Genomic DNA, 19,933 nt, shown 5'->3' with positions numbered 1-19,933 from the left:
ATTTAAGAAAAGCAATCTTATTCTGTAACACAAGTCTCCAATCAATAATGTAAAATGCTTGAAAAGCACCAGAATATCTAATTACAAGGAATTCTGCATATTTTTCCACACAAGGGGCAAAAAAACTAAAAGCAGATTTTCCCAATTATGTGGGATCTCCAGAGTTATCCATGCCTGAGAACGGGTTTGGTAATTTGTACGTCTAATATGAATTAGTTAAGTAATGTACAGAGAAAGTTTCTGCAAAACTGCTTTGTAAATAAACAAAAGAGAGCACAGCTCTTCTTACAGACAGAGAGGTCCATCCCACATGTTCGCAAAGAACACAATGATGAGTCTTAACACCATCCACAGCGATAAAACGTATTTCTGAATGGAATACTGAGTCCAATGGTTTCAAAACAGAGGCTGCTACGTGCATATAAATAATGTCACCATAGTCTATTACAGGGAGAAGTGTTGTTTGAACAATCTTCCTTCTATTTTCAAAACTGAGGCCGGATTTATTTCTAGATAAAAAAACAAATCATAGATCTCAGCTTCTTTGTCAAGTTTTCAATGTATGTTTCAAAAAACAACTTGTCATCAATCCAGATATTCAAGTACTTATAGTGAAAAACTTGCTCAATTTGGGCTCCATTTGTAGTGCAAATATGCAAGTCCTCAGGGTCGAGACCTAGAGAACAGCATAGACTTGCTTTCATTTGCATTTAACACTAATTTAACATCAGTAAGTGATTTTTGGATTGAGTCAAAATCATGCTGAAGGTCACAAATGGCCTGTTGCACTGAATAAATATCTGTGTCATCTGCGTAGAGATGAATGTTACAGGTGTTAACAGTATTTCCAATGTAATGTATATACAATGTGAACAACAATGGCCCCAAAATTGAACCCTGGGGTACCCCTTTAAGTACTTCAAGAAATGTGGATTTGATCCTGTCTATCGTAATAGCTTGGGTTCTGTCACTAAGATCATTCTGAAACCCCAAACAGGCATCAGTGCCAAGGCCTAACACAGACAACTTACTCAATAAGATAGAATGATCAACTGTATCAAAAGCTTTTGACAAATCTATAACTAGGGCAGCAAAATTCATCTTAGCATCCAAAGTATTGACAATATCATTTAGAACTGATGTGGTTGCATTAATAGTACTGTGCCCTGGTCTAAACCCTGATTGATGTACATTCAAAATAAAAAGTTGCACATTCACCAAGGTTCCAAGAATCTTAGCTAGACAAGAAAGCCTTGATATGGGACGATAACTATCAAGATCACAACAATCACCTCCCTTATGTAGGGGCAGCATATAAAATGATTTCCACACTTTTGGAATATTTCCTGCTAAATATTAAATTAAAAAGATGTGAGTTATTGAACCAACAATAAGGAACGCTGCACACTTGAGCACACCTGGATCCAAATGGTCAGCCCCTGGAGATTTCTTAATGTCTAATGCCAACATCACAGCAAGGACATCATTGTCTGTGTCTGTGAATAAGGAAAAACCCTGTCCAACATTTTCAAAATTATTCAGGAAAATTCCCCCATCAACATCCAGTACATTGTCACAGTGAGTAGGTTTTTGAATTCTATCAAAGAGAGAGCCTGAAGAAGTAAAATGTTGATTAAATTCATTCATTATATCACATTGATCAGTAATAGTGGCAGACGCTACATTAATTTGTAAGGGAAGAGTAAGCGAACTCTAATGTTTTCACAGTTTTACAGAATTTATATGGATTTCCAGTAGTCAGCTAGAGTGTTAATATAATAATCAGACGTTGCTTTTCAAAAAAGTTTTACACATAGATTTCTACATTTTCGGATTGCCAGTCCCGGCCAGAGTCAGTACTTCTAGCCATGGCCCAGGCAACATCTCTATTGCGTATGAACTCAGATAATTCAGGTGTGAACCAAGAATTCAATCTACTTTGAACTCTCAATTTTTTTAAACCGGGCATGCTTATCTGCAATGTTGTTAAAAACAGTATTAAAGTGACAGAGGCAATTCAGAATCCGGTATAGCTAAGACACCATTAAAATCCCAATGGAAGACATCATGTAAAAAAACCTCTTCACAAAATAGTTGAAAATGTATCCTGGTAATAATACATGGTTTTTCACTATGAGTCCTAACATCTCTAATACAAACAATAGGTCAGTGATCACTAATATCAAGGGAGAAAACACCAGTAGCCACAAATCTCTCTGGAGTATTTGTAAACATAAGGTAAATTATTGTTGATTTAGTAGAATCCCTCAGATTTGCATATGTGGGTTTAGTAATCAACTGAGTGAGTTTTAGGTTATTACAAAAATCCTTTAAACAGTCTGAGTCTTGAGTTCCCCAGGACAGGTTAAAGTCACCTATGACCAACATTTCAGAAGTAGAAAAGGAAGCTATTTAGTCAGTGAGACTAGTTAACAAACATTTCTTAGCGGAGGGAGGGTGGTAGAATCCCAGAACAGTTACTTTACAATTAGAACCTAGTTGAATACTTAAAGCTAGAAATGTAAATTGTTTAGGACTGGACAAAGCCTTTAAAAGAGACACAAAAGGTTACTTTTTGTATAGATAGCAACACCACAACCTTTGCCCATTCTATCAGCCCTGAAAACTTTAAAACCATCAATAGTAAACTCAGAATCCACAGTTCTCTCAGAAAACCATGTTTCTGATCAAATACAAATATCTGGATCTGCCTGGGAAGCCCAGATCTTGATGTAGTTCATTTTTGGCAAACAGCTGCAAACATTTAGGCGCATGAATTTCAAAACTTTTCGGGCTTTGAAATCACATGGAGTGTCAACAAAAGCTGGATCATTACCTGCCAACCTATTATTGATAACAAAAGGCTGCATCGCAATAGAAATTAAATTGTTTTTTATCTATCACTGTTTGCCGGGGGCGTTGAGACGTAATAATAGTAGGGATTACCTAAAATAGCAGCGGCTTCACTTTACAATACAAATGAGTACAAATGCGAATGGTAGTACACTCCTTTCTAGCCATAGCAGGGCTAGCAACACTCTACTCTGGATGCAGTCTATCACAGTGCCATCTGTTTTGTCACCAAAGCCCCATATACTACCCACCACTGCGACCTGTATCCTCTCGTTGGCTGGCCCTCGCTTCATATTCGTCACCAAACCCACTGGCTCCAGGTCATCTACAAGTCTTTTCTAGGTAAATCCCCGCCTTATCTCAGCTCACTGGTCACCATAGCAGCACGCGCTCCAGCAGGTATATTTCACTGGTCACCCTCAAAGCCAATTCCTCCTTTGGCCGCCTTTCCTTCCAGTTCTCTGCTGCCAATTACTGGAACAAATTGCAAAAATCACTGAAGCTGGAGACTCATATCTCCCTCACTAACTTTAAGCATCAGCTGTCAGAGCATCTTACAGATCATTGCACCTGTACATAGCCCATCTGTAAAAAGCCCACCCAACTACCTCATCCCATTCTGTATTTATTTATTTTGCTCCTTTGCACCCCAGTATCTCTGCTTGCACATTCATTTTCTGCACATCTATCACTCCAGTGTTTAATTGCTAAACTGTAATTATTTCGCCACTATGGCATATTTATTGCCTTACCTCACTAATCTTACTTAATTTGCTCACACTGTATATCAACTTTTTCTATTGTGTTATTGACTGTATGTTTGTTTATTCCATGTGTAACTGTGTTGTTTGTGTCGCACTGCTGTGCTTTATCTTGGCCAGGTCACAGTTGTAAATGAGAACTTGTCTCAACTGGCCTACCTGGTTAAATAAAAATAAATAAATACTAAAAGTGCATACAGTGAGGGAAAAAAGTATTTGATCCCCTGCTGATTTTGTACGTTTGCCCACTGACAAAGAAATGATCAGTCTCTAATTTTAATGGTCGTTTATTTGAACAGTGAGAGACAGAATAACAACAAAAAAATCCAGAAAACGCATGTCAAAAATGTTAGAAATTGATTTGCATTTTAATGAGGGAAATAAGTATTTGACCCCTCTGCAAAACAGCCCCCACAATCTTTTATCACCAATATCTCTCAGCCAATCATCAGTCATTTGTGTAAATGCTGTGCTTGTTGAATGTCCTTCCCTATAAGTTTGCTGAAAGTCTGTTGTCAATTTGATTACTGTAAAATAGTATTGGATCCTGTTATAACACACATTTTTCAAAAAGTTTACTAAGGGTTGGTAACAGGCTGATTGCGGGGCCAAAGGGGGCCGCCTTGGTCCAGGCTGTGCCCAGGCTGTTGATTGACTAGGACAGGGAGAGGTAGCTGGAGGGGCATCCACAGCCATGGAGAGAACACCCAAGCCCCCAGCAGAAGACAGCTGGTACAAGGGCTCAAAGCGATTTGAAAGTCTTAAGTCCGGATGTGGGGGAAGAAGGCAGGGGTGCCGAGAACGATTATTCTCCATCTTTCTGGTTTAGACACACATTCATTTTTTGCTCACCAGGAGTCAAATAATGAGCAGCCATTTTCTGGTCCAAGCTAGTAGAGGGCTTCAGTGGTGGAAACAGATCACAGTCCAGGAAGTTCCCATTATGATCCTCGTGGATGTTTTGATAGGAAGCATTTAAAGATACCGATAGTCTCATGGAATCCTTATTCAGTTCAAGGCGCTTAGTAAATTTGTTTCTTCCTCATGAAGAGTAATAATTCTTTCTTTAGCTGCATCAAGTTCAATACATTTTCCACAAATGAAGGTATCCATCGGACCTTTCCCCCGTGACAACTATGAACATTTAGCAGATTTATACACTTAATAGCACGCCAATCCCCAGCAGATTCAAAGGAGTTTTCACTGCTGTTTTCACTGATCCGCCATCCTGAATCAATGAATGGGACAAATTATTTTGTTGAAATATCTCAATTTTGTTGAAATATACAGTTGAAGTCAGAAGTTTACATACATTTAGGTTGGAGTCATTAAAACTCGTTTTCAACCACTCCACAAATGTGTTGTTAACAAACTATAGTTTTGACAAGTCAGTTAGAACATCTACTTTGTGCACGACACACGTAATTTTTCCAACAATTGTTTACAGACAAATTATTTCACTTATCATTCATTGTATCACAATTCCAGTGGGTCAGAAGTTTACATACACTAAGTTGACTGTGCCTTTAAACAGCTTGGAAAATTCCAGAAAATGATGTCATGGCTTTAGAAGCTTCTGATAGGCTAATTAACATCATTTGAGTCAATTGGAGGTGTGTACCTGTGGATATATTTCAAGGTCTACCTTCAAACTCAGTGCCGCTTTGCTTGACATCATGGGAAAATCAAAAGAAATCAGCCAAGACCTCAGAAAAAAAATTGTAGACCTCCACAAGTCTGTTTCATCCTTGGGAGCAATTTCCAAACGCTTGAAGGTACCACGTTCATCTGTACAAACAATAGTACGCAAGTATAAACACCATGGGTCCACTCAGCCGTCATACCACTCAGAAAGGAGATGCGTTCTGTCTCCTAGAGATGAATGTACTTTGATGCGAAAAGTGCAAATTAATCCCAGTACAACAGCAAAGGACCTTGTGAAGATGCTGGAGGAAACCGGTACAAAAGTATCTATATCCACAGTAAAACGAGTCCTATATCGACATAACCTGAAAGGCCGCTCAGCAAGGAAGAAGCCACTACTCCAAAAAGCCATGAAAAAGCCAGACTACGGTTTACAACAGAACATGGGGACAAAGATCATACTTTTTGGAGAAATGTCCTCTGGTCTGATGAAACAAAAATAGAACTGTTTGGCCATAATGACCATCATTATGTTTGGAGGAAAAATGGGGAGGCTTGCAAGCCAAAGAACACCAGCCCAACCGTGAAGCACGGGGGTGGCAGCATCATGTTGTGGAGGTGCTTTTCTGCAGGAGGGACTGGTGCACTTCACAAAATAGATGGCATCATGAGCAGGAAACATGACCGAATACAAACAGTGTAGCTATTCCCGCCGCAAGGCAATCAAACAAGCTAAGCGTCAGTATAGAGACAAAGTAGAGTCGCAATTCAACGGCTCAGACATAAGAGGTATGTGGCAGGGCCTACAGTCAATCATGGACTATAAAAGGAAAACCAGCCCCGTCGCAGACAAGAATGTCTTGCTCCCAGACAGACTAAACAACTTCTTTGCTCGCTTTGAGGACAATACAGTGCCACTGACACGGCCCACTACCAAAACCTGCGGGCTCTCCTTCACTGCAGCCGACGTGAGCAAAATATTTAAACGTGTCAACCCTCACAAGAAACAGGCCCAGACAGCATCCCCAGCCACGTCCTTAGAGCATGCGCAGGCCAGCTCGCTGGTGTGTTTACGGACATATTCAATCCATCCTTATCCCAGTCTGCTGTCCCCACATGCTTCAAGAGGGCCACCATTGTTCCTGATCCCAAGAAAGCTAAGGTAACTGAGCTAAATGACTACCACCCTGTAGCACTCACTTCCGTCATCATGAAGTGCTTTGAGAGACTAGTCAAGCACCATATCACCTCCACCCTACCTGACACCCTAGACCCACTCCAATTTGCTTACCGCCCCAATAGATCCACAGACAACGCAATCGCTATCACACTGCCCTAACCCATCTGGACAAGAGGAATACCTATGTGAGAATGCTGTTCATCGACTACAGCTCAGCATTTAACACCATAGTACCCCCCAACCTCGTCATCAAGCTCGAGACCCTGGGTCTCGACCCCGCACTGTGCAACTGGGTCCTGGACTTCCTGACGGGTTGCCCCCAGGTGGTGAGGGTAGGAAACAACATCTCCACCCCGCTGATCCTCAACACTGGGGCCCCACAAGGGTGCGTTCTCAGCCCTCTCCTGTACTCCCTGTTCACCCACGACTGCGTGACCATGCACGCCTCCAACTCAATCATCAAGTTTGCAGACGACACCACTGTGGTAGGCTTATTTACCAACAACGACGAGACGGCCTACAGGGACGAGGTGAGGGCCCTCGGAGTGTGGTGTCAGGAAAATAACCTCACACTCGACGCCAACAAAACAAAGGAGATGATCGTGGACTTCAGGAAACAGCAGAGGGAGCACGCCCCCTATCCACATCGACGGGACAGTAGTGGAGAGGGTAGAAAGTTAAGTTCCTCGGTGTACACATCACGGACAAACTGAAATGGTCCACCCACACAGACAGCGTGGTGAAGAAGGCGCAGCAGCGCCTCTTCAACCTCAGGAGGCTGAAGAAATTTGGCTTGTCACCAAAATCACACAAACTTTTACAGATGCACAATTGAGAGCATCATGTCGGGCTGTATCACCGCCTGGTACGGCAACTACTCCGCCCATAACCTTAAGGCTCTCCAGAGGGTAGTGAGGTCTGCACAACGCATCACGGGGGCAAACTACCTGCCCTCCAGGACACCTACACCACCCGATGTCACAGGAAAGCCAAAAAGATCATCAAGGACAACAACCACCCGAGCCACTGCCTGTTCACCCCGCTATCATCCAGAAGGCGAGGTCAGTACAGGTGCATCAAAGCAGGGACCGAGAGACTGAAAAACAGCTTCTCTCTCAAGGCCATCAGACTGTTAAACAGCCATCACTAACACTGAGTGGCTGCTGCCAACATACTGACTTAACTCCAGCCACTTTAATAATGGAAAAATGTATTTAATAAATGTATCACTAGCCACTTTAAACAATGGCACTTTATATAATGTTTACATACCCATCTCATATGTATATACTGTACTCTATACCATCTACTGCATCTTGCCATCTTGATGTAATGTATCACTAGCCACTTTAAACAATGCCACTTTTATGTGTTTACATATCCTACATTACTCATCATATGTATATACTGTACTCTATACCATCCACTGCATCCTGCATATGCCGTTCTATACCATCACTCATTCATATATATTTTTTTATGTACATATTCTTATTCATTCCTTTACACTTGTGTGTATAAGGTAATTGTTGTGAAAGTGTTAGGTTAGATTACTCGTTGGATATTACTGCATTGTCGGAACTAGAAGCACAAGCATTTCACTACACTCGCATTAACATCTGCTAACCATGTGTATGTGACAAATAAAATTTGATTTGATGTTAGGTCCTGATCTGGCTATGCCAGATTTGCTTAGAATTCCATGGCATTATTTTATAGTATAAAGAATACAATTGAACCTAGCAGAATGAAATAGAAAGGATATTTTCACCAAATGATTTGAGGGAGTGTGTATATTGAGCAGTTAAAGAAACAGGTACTCCTATCTGCTTAATTTAGAGTTAATGTAACTTTAGTTGTGATACAAATGTTGAGCTATATGTTTTGATTTTTAATACATTCTAAGGCTGCATGATACGACTAATGATGATCTGAAAAAAAGTTGCATGAAAGGCATGAGCTCTGCTTTGTTGACTGTACACAATAAATATTCCGAACATAATCCAGGGCAGTTGTGGGATGCGCCCAAATAAATACAACCACTAGCATAAAAAAAAAACTATTTTAAGCAATGAGCCTGACGCAACAGATGAGAACATTTAGCTTAAAATGTTGATAAACTATGAGGCTATTTCTTCACATTATAAGCACAGCAATGTGCACACAGCAATAAGAGCAAATGTCCCATTAGCAGGAAAACACCATGAACACAAATGTGATTATGCATGTAACGCGTTCATTATAAAAAGGTGCATTTTTATGGTGAAAATTATATTCCCCAAACTTGAAACTCATGCGCTGCGTATGTATGCCAGTTAGGCTCTACACCAGTTCTAAACCGGATTAATGGGCTTCATTTTAAGAAGTTATTTGGCCCCTTGATACAAACCTTATCAAAACATATAGGCCTATGGGCTAGGCTACATGAGGTGTGCAACTATGATTTGAAAAAGTTGCAAAAAAAGCAAGGGCTGTTTGCCTTCACAAGTGATAGGCTAATATTGTCACCCATTACACTATTCTTGATTTAATCTTGTCTTTACATATACTAATTAATATATGTGTTCAGTTTGTTTTTATTTGAATGGACCATTATCATGCACGTGTCTCGAATCAGGGGCAGCGGGGAAAAAAAATACGCTGTTCCCGTGGTTAATTTTCATGCCAGCCAGGTAGGTTATACTCCTGTTTTAAAGAGAAGCAATGTGCTTAATATTAGGAAAGTTGAGAAATAAATATAGTAGGCCTAGCCTATCGAAAGCTGATGGGATCCTCCTCTTTTTAATAGAGGCCATCACTCTGTTTTCTAACACAATTGCATAGCCTATAGAAATGTTGCGCAACATGAATTCATGGGCTCTCATGAAGTGTTTGATTAGATTTTTGAATACATTTGCATTGATGTCAGAGTTAGAGGGACAATAGAGTGCTGAGTACCAGGCAGTTAGCAAGTTTGGTAGGCTAGTAATGACCATCAGCAGCATCAGAGCTTGGAGAAGCCTAATTACCATGACTAAACGGTCACATGGAATTTGACTGCCTTCATGACTCGTGACCGCCGGTGTGGGGGTAATACAGTCACCGTAACAGCACTAAACACGCCCCCATTCACATCGAAGGGGCTGTAGTGGAGCGGGTCGAGAGCTTTAAGGTCCTCAGTGTCCACATCACTAAGGATGTATCATGTTCTAAACATACCAACATAGTCATGAAGAGGGAACAACAGGAGGCTGAAAAGACTTGGCATGGACCCTAGTAGGGTTGGGCGGTATCCAGATTGTCATACCGTTTCTATACCATACCAGGTATACGGTATTACCAAATGTGCACGCAAGGGTCACCATTTTTTTGGGGACAAAACTGTTTAGGCAACAGGGATCTTGATCCAGGAGAGGACTGAATGTCTCTGCTGTAAACAATAAGCTTGATTTTGACATCTAGACACTTATCTAGCAAGTTAGCAAACCAAATGCATAGCTGGAGCCCTGGGCTGGATATAATGTATTTATCTTAGACTTGTTATAGCTATATTTAACTTATAGTTAGAAGCAGTGGCATAGCACGCACCCCCGCAGGCTGAAGTACTGAAAATCATATCGTCGGTATTTCGAAATACCCCGGTATAAGGTATAAACAGTATTTCACCCAAGCCTAGCCCTCAGATCCTAAAAAGTTCTACAGCTGCACCATTGAGAGCATATTGACCGCAGCATCACCGCTTGAATGGCAACTGCTTGGCATCCGACCATAAGACACTACAGAGGGTATTGCGTACTTGGGCCGAGCTCCATTTCATCCAGGACCTCTATACCAGGCAGAGTCAGAGGAAAGCCCTAAAAATTGTCAAAGACTCCAGCCACCCAAGTCATAGACTGTTGTTCTCTCCGCACGGCAAGCAGTACCGGAGAATCATGTCTGGGATCAAAAGACTACTGAAAAGCTTCTTCCCCCAAGCCATAAGACTGCTGAACAGCTAATCAAATGGCTACCCTGACTATATGCATTGACCCCCTTTTTATTTGCACTGACTCTTGCACCGGCTCTATGCACATTCATTGGACTCCACCCACACACTCACACATACTACACTGACACTCCAACACACAAACCCACACACAGAACATGCACACACATGCATATTGACGCCACACACACACACACACACACACACACTATCACACCCTTCACATACACTTCTGCTGCTCTGTTTATTATCTATCATGATTGCCTAGTCAATTTTACCCCTACCTACACGTACAGTACCAGTCAAATTTTGGACACACCTACTCATTCAAGGGTTTTTGTTTATTTTTACTATTTTCTACATTGTAGAATAATAGTGAAGACATCAAACCTATAAAATAACACATATGGAATTTTATTGATTTATTGATTTATTTATTTCACCTTTATTTAACCAGGTAGGCAAGTTGAGAACAAGTTCTCATTTACAATTGCGACCTGGCCAAGATAAAGCAAAGCAGTTCGACAACATACAAAAACAGAGTTACACATGGAGTAAAACAACATACAATCAATGATACAGTAGAAAAAAATAAGACTATATCCACAATGTGAGCAAATTCTGTGAGATAAGGGAGGTAAAGGCACAAAAGGCCATGGTGGCAGAGTAAATAAAGTATAGCAAGTAAAAACACTGGAATGGTAGATTTGTTATTTGAAGAAAGTTCAAAGTTAAAATATAAATAATATGGTGCAAAGGAGCAAAATAAATAAATACAGTAGGGGAAGAGGTAAGATTTTTGTAGTTCGTTCCAGTCATTGGCAGCAGAGAACTGGAAGGAGAGACGACCAAAGGAGGAGTTGGCTTTAGGGGTGACCAGAGAGATATACCTGCTGGAGCGCGTGCTACAGGTGGGTGCTGCTATGGTGACCAGTGAGCGGAGATAAGGGGGGACTTTACCTAGCAGGGTCTTGTAGATGACCTGGAGCCAATGTGTTTGGCGACGATTATGAAGCGAAGGCCAGCCAACGAGAGCGTACAGGTCGCAGTGGTGGGTAGTATATGGGGCTTTGGTGACAAAAATCATGAATCATGTAGTAACCAAAAAAAGTGTTAAACAAATCTAAATATATTATATATTTGAGTTCTTCAAAGTAGCCACCCTTTGCCTTGATGACAGCTTTGCACACTCTTGGCATTCTCTCAACGAGCTTCATGAGGTAGTCACCTGGAATGCATTTCCATTAAACAGGTGTGCCTTGTTAAAAGTTCATTTATTTCCTTCTTAATGCAATTGAGCCAATCAGTTGTGTTGTGACAAGGCAAAAGACCAATTCCAAATTATGGCAAGAACAGCTCAAATAAGCAAAGAGAAACGACAGTTCATCATTACTTTAAGACATGGTCAGTGAATCCGGAAAATTTCAAGAACCTTGAAAGTTTCTTCAAGTGCAGTCGCAAAAACCATCAAGCGCTATGATGAAACTGGCTCTCATGAGGAACGCCACAGGAAAGGAAGACCCAGAGTTACCTCTTCTGCAGAGGATAAGTTCATTAGAGTTACCAGCCTCAGAAATTGCAGCCCAAATAAATGCTTCACAGAGTTCAAGTAAGAGACACATCTCAACATCAACTGTTCAGAGGAGACAGGATGAAATCAGGCCTTCATGGTCGAATTGCTGAAAAGAAACCACTACTAAAGGACACCAATGAGAAGAGACGTGCTTGGGCCAAGAAACACGAGCAATGGACATTAGACTGGTGGAAATTTGTCCTTTGGTCTGAGTAGCCCAAATGAGAGATTTTTGGTTCCAACCGCTGTGTGTTTGTGAGACGCAGAGTAGGTGAACAGAGGATCTTCGCATGTGTGGTTCCCACTGTGAAGCATGGAGGAGGTGGTGTGATGGTGCGGGGGTGCTTTGCTGGTGACACTGTGTGATTAATTTAGAATTCAAGGCACACTTAACCAGTATGGCTAGCACAGCATTCTGCAGCGATACACCATCCCATCTGGTTTGCGCCTAGTGGGACTATTATTTGTTTCTCAAGAGGACAATGACCCAACACACCTCCAGGCTGTGTAAGGGCTATTTGACCAAGGAGAGTGATGGAGTGCTGCATCAGATGACCTGGCCTCCAATCTCAACCCAATTGAGATGGTTTGGGATGAGTTGGATCACAGAGTGAAAGAAAAGCAGTCAACAAGTGCTCAGCATATGTGGGAACTCCTTCAAGACTGTTGGAAAGGCATTCCAGGTGAAGCTGGTTGAGAGAATGCCAAGAGTCTGCAAAGCTGTCATCAAGGCAAAGGGAGGCTACTTTGAAAAATCTAAAATATATTTTTAGATTCTTATATTAAATATTATTATATATTATAACAATTATTTCATAGTTTTGATGTCTTCACTATTATTCTACAATGTAGAAAATAGTAAAAATAAAGAAAAACCTTGAATGAGTAGGTGTACAAACTTTTGACTGGTACTGTACCAATTATCTCGTACCTCTACACATTGACTCGATACTGGTACTCCTTGTATAAAATCTCGTTATTGTTATTTTATTGTGTTACTATTTCCTTTTTTGTACTTTTTAAGTTTGCATTGTTGGGAATGGGCTCGTAAGCATTTCCCGGTAAAGTCTATACCTGTTGTATTCGGCATATGTGAAAAATGTAATTTGATTTGATGAGAAGCTGCTGCCTAATGGGGATCCTTACAAAGGAATGAAATTACATGAGGGGAACAGTTTTGTTGATGCTGAGAATGGAATGTATATGTTTTTAAATAACATCCTTAAACATTATTAAAGTTTGTGATTTTTATGGAAACTTTTTTTCGTGTTCTGAGAAAAAAATTAAAGTGAATTGTGTGGAATATAAATATTTTTTACATTCCCAGAATATTGCCAAAAACTGACATTAAAGAGAATCATACAACCTCTGAACATTCTGAGAACATTTCTTAAGTCACACCATTTTTGTGAACATTCCCAGAATGTAGTAAAATATGACATAAAATTAAAACTACATTGTAAGTTGTGTGGAATGATCTGTGGAAGTACTGAAATTCCCACAGAATGTTGTTTCTTAACGTTCTCAGAACAATTTAAGAACATGACTTTAAATAGAACCATAGATTACCCACAACCAACAATGATGAGACAGTCGTCAATCACGCTTTCCCCAAGCTCTAAGAAACATATGGTTCTCAGAACGTTATGTGCTAGCTGGGAGTTTTCACCCACCCAGCCAGGTGCTTCCTGTTTCACGATTGGATCTTGTTTGCTGAGGTTGAAAATATACTAGACCCGACTTCATGTCCCTGTAACGGAGCACCTAGCGATCAAGATGTTGCACTCACTAGGCAGACTCAGGGTTGCTGTATGTTTGAAAGCTGCAGGTTTGAACAGTAGCATCCAAAAATGTCTGAAAATCTATTTCTTCAAAGCGCACCTTTGTTGAATTTCCTAGCACCCCCCCCCCCCCCCAAAAAACCCAAAATAATATTAACTTACTGTTGCACTTCTAAATGGGTCTGAACAGGTGTGCAGTAGTGCTTGTTGATGTTACCATTTAAAAAAAGTATGTATGTATGTAGCACACTAACCACCCAGCCAGTGCTTAATTTGTAAATCGGTAGGTGCCGGAACAAAAAGTGAGCGTGAGAGGGGGTGACCTGGGGAGCTCTGAGGTACCGGAATGTATGATAAAAATCGCCTTTATAATAAAACATTGCACACGTCATTAAACTTGCGTAGTGCCAAAGAGCAGTAGAGTAGCGGCACTTACAGAAGTTGCACACATGGGGAACATTTTTAGTCTTTTATAAACACATTTCATGCAATTCTATGTCATTTTACACAACTGGAGACCTTGGCAGAATCTTATTTAATATCCCACATCGAAATGACAGACAACTTTGACACTAAGAAACTGAGATCAATGAAAACGACCTCGTCTTGAATCCATCAATAGCCCAGGCATAGGTGTGTGGAGACACATTGTAGGCTACAATATGAGGAGGAAATTATAGTCCTAAAAAAGCTTTCCAGTGATGCGCAGCTCACTCGCTGGTGATGGCCGATGCACTCGTAACAAAAGCCTCTCTCTCTCTCTCTACTGTTTTACTTTGTAAAACAATATTTGGAAGTTGATCAAAGATTTTGATCGCCTACAGCACACTGATTAGTCTTCCCTTTCATCAGGAGCCATTTGCTTTCCAACCTTAGTTTTCCCCGCGATTGTACTTGAAATATTGCGAAAGGCCTGTTTTGTCTGCATACAGATTTGCCGCCCAGTGGAATGGAACACTGGTGTTACAATTGCAAAGCAGAATTTGCGTGGCTCAACAAGTTGGAACGTTGTCAAGGAGGGCGGTCACGTGTGTTGTGAAACATAGGATCACTGGTTTGAGCCCAGTATGGGAGAGTTAGCAGCACACTGACCCCGATACAAAATAATTGCTCCTGGTTTTTCCCCCAAAAAATTTAAAGACTATCAGGGTTGATATGATCAATAAAATCACACAGTTTGTATTCTTCCGCAAGACATTATATTGATACAAGTCTATTTGATGGAGACTGGTTGAAGTGCAAAGTAAAAGCCACTTGTTTTCTCAGTATTATCAATTGTGGTGTCACGGGGGGGGGGGGGGGGGGGGTCTGACCAAAGATGGCCGCCTGCTACATCTCCCATAATCCTTTGTGCTACAGGTCACCTGACCTAGTTATGGGCTAAGTTGGCAGCGTCTGTGCAGCACTGAGAGCTTGGCACCAGGACACTAGCATGGCCTGCTGAAGGCTCTCCACAGCTCAATTAACTATAGTGTTTGAGTCAAGTGTTGATGATTAAGTCATTTTATACCCAGACAGAGCTAGGCCTTTTTATTGGAAGTTTGATAATGTAAACTATATATACAAAAGTATGTGGACAGCCCTTCAAATTAGTGGATTCGGCTATTTCAGCCACACCCGTTGCTGAAAGGTGTATAAAATCGAGTACACCGCCATGCAATCTCCATAGACAAACAATGGCAGTGGAATGGACTTACTGAAAAGCTCAGTGACTTTCAACGTGGCACCGTCATAGGATGCAACCTTTCCAACAAGTCAGTTTGTCACATTTCTGCCCTGCTGGAGCTGCCCCGGTCAACTGTAAATGCTGTTATTGTGAAGTGGAAACATCTAGGAGCAACAATGGCTCAGCCACGAAGTGGTAGGCCACACAAGCTCACAGAACCGGACCGCCGAGTGCTGAAGCACGTAAAGCGTAAAAATCATCTGTCCTAGGTTGCAACACTCACTACCGAGTTCCAATCTGCCTCTGGAAGCAATGTCAGCACAATAACTGTTTCAAGGGCTGAGCAACCACACCCAAGCCTAAGATCACCATGCGCAATGCCAAGCGTCGGCTGGAGTGATGAGTCACGCTTCAACATCTGGCAGTCCGACGGACTAATCTGTGTTTGGCGGATGCCAGGAGAACTCTACCTGCCCCAATGCGTAGTGCCAACTATAAAGTTTGGTGGAGGAGGAATAAATGGTCTGGGGCTGTTTTTCATGATTCGGGCCCCTTAGTTTCAGTGAAGGGAAATCTTAATGCTACAGTATTCAATGAAATTCTATATGCTGTGTTTCCAACTTTGTGGCAACAGTTTGGGGAAGGCCCTTTCCTGTTTCAGCATGACAATGCCCCCATGCACAAAGCGAGGTCCATACAGTTTGTCGAGATCGGTGTGGAAGAACTGGCCTGCACAGAGCCCTGACCTCAACCCCATTGAACACCTTTGGGATGAATACGAAGGCCAACTGCGAGCCAGGCCTAATCGCCCAACATCAGCGCCCGACCTCACTAATGCTCTTGTGGCTAAATGGAAGCAAGTCCCCGCAGCAATGTTCCAACATTTATTTTATTTATTTAACCTTTATTTAACTAGGCAAGTCAGTTAAGAACAAATTCTTATTGACATTGACGGCCTACCAAAAGGCAAAAAGACCTCCTGTGGGGACGGGGGCTGGAATTTAAAAAAATATATATACATCACGACAAGAGAGACAACACAACACTACATAAAGAGAGACCTAAGACATCTCATGGAAAGTCTTCCCATAAGAGGCTGTTATAGCAGCAAAGGGGTACCAACTCCATATTAATGCCCATGATTTTGGAATTAGTTCAATGAGCGGGTGTCCACACACTTTTGATCATGTAGTGTATTTCTATGTTTTTAATTTAAAGCCTTTATTTTTACTGAAACCTGCCTCATGAGCATGGTGGTGGCTGTATCATGTTATGGGTATGCTTGTCATCGACAAGGACTATGGAGTTTTTTTATGATAAAAATAAACGGAATAGAGCTAAGCACAGGGAAAGTCCTAGAGGAAAACCTGATTCAGTCTGCTTTCCAAGACACTGGGAGACAAATGTACCACTCAGCAGGACAATAACCTAAAACGCAAGGCCAAATATAAACTGGAATCGCTTACCAAGACCTAATTGAATGTTCCTGAGTGGCCTAGTTACAGTTTTGAGTCAAATCAGCTTAGAAAATCTATGGCAAGACTTGAAAATGGCTGTCTAGCAATGATCAACAACCAACTTGACAGAACTTTAAGAATTTTGAAAGAATAATGTGCAAATATTGTACAATCCAGGTATGCAAAGCTCTTATAGACTTACCCAGAAAGACTCACAGCTGTAATCGCTGCCAAAGGTGATTCTAACATGTATTGACTCAGGAGGTTGAATACTTATCTAATCAAGATACTGTATATTTGTGTTTTTTTTTTATTTTTAAATGTTAGAATTTCTTAGACTTTGATATTAGAGTATTGTGTAGATCGCTGACAAAAAAATAAAATTAAATCCATTCTAATCCCACCTTGTAACACAACAAAATGTGGAAAAAGTCAAGGTGTGTAAATACTTTGTGAAGGCTCTGTATTTACATCATGTGCGCCTGCCTCAAGTGATGGAAACAACACCAATAGCAACATAGGATATTCACCAAACAGAGGCAAGGCAAACTTATACTCAAAACACACGTAGACCTTCTTTTCCTTACCTGTCCTGGGACTGCTCCTCATACATCCTCTCCTTGCCTTCTTTGAAAAGCCGGATAGCCCTTTTCGATTTCTTCATTAGGCTTTCAATGTAGACCTTAAAGTAATCATTCTCGCTGAGCTGAGTCAGTCTCTGGCTCTCCTCATATTTGCACTGTATTAGCCGCAGATGCTGGTATGTGTCGGGTAAGATATCCAAGATGTATGGGGGGCTGTTTTTCAGCTGTAGTCTAGGGTTCTGACAGAGACGAACCTGCAGAGAGAAGTTTGTAATACCATGAGTTATTAGGAGGATAGTTCAGACATGTTAAATATGTTTGTTGCATTCTGCTACAATTGCAATTTCCTTTTGACTCAAGTTCATTCAATATATTAAATCTTAACTAAAATAACAACATTGTATTTTGACCAATGCTTAAAACCTAATGATTAAACAACCCCTAATTTGCCTGCACACATAGGGGGAAAGGCAATTTAGGTTTACGTTATTGAAACTGGAAAGCATTCAATCAAATAGGGAGGAAAAGTCAGTCTACTGCAGGTATAAGCTCATTAGAAGCATAAATTATGCAATTGAATTGAAACAAACGTACCACTTTGTCCATAAGTTTCCAAGTTTTTTCAACTGTTCGGCGGTCAGCAGCAGCTTGTTTTGGTGGTCCGACTGCATCCTGAATGGCATCAATAATCCCTAAAATCCGACCTTTGCGTTGGTTTGGTCCGCGTCCACCTGGGTTATGGCCACTTAGAGCAGTTGCCATTGTCTATACACTGAGATAAATACAAATAATCTTAGGGTCTACAAGATGGTAACACTTTACTGCAGGTATTACGCATTATGATGTGGTTATAATGCTGTGTCTTGATACATAGATACGTTACATATCATGAACCTTATTATAATTGGCTCATACTGCTTATAACAAATGATAAAGAATGGTTTTAAGAAAAGTGTTACCACCTTGCAAGATGCCACCAATGCAAACGTACAACGAAAGTCAACCATGCATATTATAAGGCCAAGTAGGCTATGCATTAGTCTATATAATAGCTTTGGCTACTACACATAATCTCTGTCACAAAGTGGCATGCCTGACTAATGACATCCTGCTGAAAACTTAAATTTAATGCCGGCTCCTTAACTTGAAAAACAAAAAACAGCAGCCCTGCCACTTGATTTGCCATAAAGCTGAGGGATAGAGCTGAAGAAATGTAAGCGATCTCAAATTCATAGATGGCTGTGAATGCAAGGACTGGCAGTCCATGAGGTAAACATGAACGTTTCAACCAGATTCTGAAACTACCCTCAGGGCACAGACGTCAATTCAACTTCTTTTCCACGTTGGTTCAACGTAATTTAATTGAAATGACGTTGAAACAACGTTGATTCAGCCAGTGTGAGTTAGTTTTTATTTTTTCTAAGCCATAATATTTTGGGTTATGATGGGCAGAACTAAGACCATGGGGAATGTATAATGGTGGGGTTAAACAGTTGAGCTAAAACCATCGAGCATTAACTAGTATGCTATTCAATAATCAAAATGGGTATATCATTAGGCTAATTTAAATGATCAAAAACGGCACAAGAGTAGGCCTAAGTTTTAAATCGTCAGCATATAGAAAGTGTAGACGGGTCTATTACACGAAATGAAAGTAGGCTAGCTCCCAATTCCGACAAAAGTGTGGCGACTGTGTCTTTATCATATGCAACCAATTCATGAGCGCATTTGACGTTCACAAATGCATAGCCTGTATCAAACTTTAACACTACAAAAGAGTCCTGTGCGGCTATTATAAATACAAATAGGCAACATAAGACAATGGTTTCCTAAAGCGTAGTGCTATGACTTGTATTGATGATCGTGATAATAATGTTTTTAAAAACTACAGAAAAATAAATCATTGACTTACTGCGCACCACGCAGGAGAATGTCGACGGAATGATCCTGTTTCGAGGCTTGTGGAATAAACAACCCGACTGAAATGACAAATGGAGAGGAAATGTACGTGGAAACTACCACAGATCGCGTGTGACGTTCATTGGTTATCAATCATCCCACTTTTTGCTTTTCCAAAATCAATGTTTATAGATCAAATCAAATTTTCCCGAACTGAAGGGGCCAGTTGGCTCTACGTGGAAACGTAAAATGGTTGTGAGCGACATAAATTATTATACGTCCCACTGCCCTGACATCCAGTAGGAGCTGTAACACTTAGCTGGATGTTACATCCAGTATAGCATCCAACTCACGAGTTACAACATTCAGCATCCGGCTCAGAGTTACATCCAGCTCAGAGTTACAACATCCAGCATCTGTCATATATTTACATCCAGCATCTGGCTGAGAGTTACATCCACCATTCTGCTGAGTTATATCCAGCATCCGGCTAAGACTTGCATCTAACATCTGGGATCTGGCACAAAGTTACATCCAGCATCTGGCATCCAGCTCAGAATTACATTCAGTA

At 41.0% G+C, this 19,933-nt stretch overlaps 1 protein-coding gene across 5 annotated transcripts in view; it reads right to left on the bottom strand.

The window, feature by feature from the left end:
- cblb (Cbl proto-oncogene B, E3 ubiquitin protein ligase) overlaps positions 1–19,711 on the bottom strand; it is a 224,416-nt gene extending 204,705 nt beyond the window's left edge. For 3 of the 5 annotated variants that reach the window (XM_029701773.1, XM_029701776.1, XM_029701777.1), the window contains exons 1-3: positions 18,426–18,490; positions 18,058–18,228; positions 17,467–17,717 (exon numbers count right to left, since the gene is read on the bottom strand). In XM_029701773.1, the coding sequence (XP_029557633.1) occupies positions 17,467–17,717; positions 18,058–18,228; positions 18,426–18,470 (467 nt within the window). In that variant the 5' untranslated portion in view covers positions 18,471–18,490. Of the gene's footprint in view, positions 1–17,466; positions 17,718–18,057; positions 18,236–18,425; positions 18,491–19,375 lie in introns of those variants that run through there. The other 2 variants (XM_029701775.1, XM_029701774.1) reach the window with 2 other exon arrangements.
- Between the last annotated feature and the right edge of the window lie 222 nt (positions 19,712–19,933).

Source organism: Salmo trutta, chromosome 19 (genome assembly GCF_901001165.1).
Source record: "Salmo trutta chromosome 19, fSalTru1.1, whole genome shotgun sequence".
Lineage (NCBI taxonomy): Eukaryota > Metazoa > Chordata > Actinopteri > Salmoniformes > Salmonidae > Salmo > Salmo trutta.
Note: the sequence above shows the minus strand (reverse complement) of the source record. Positions and strands in the feature narration are given on the sequence as shown.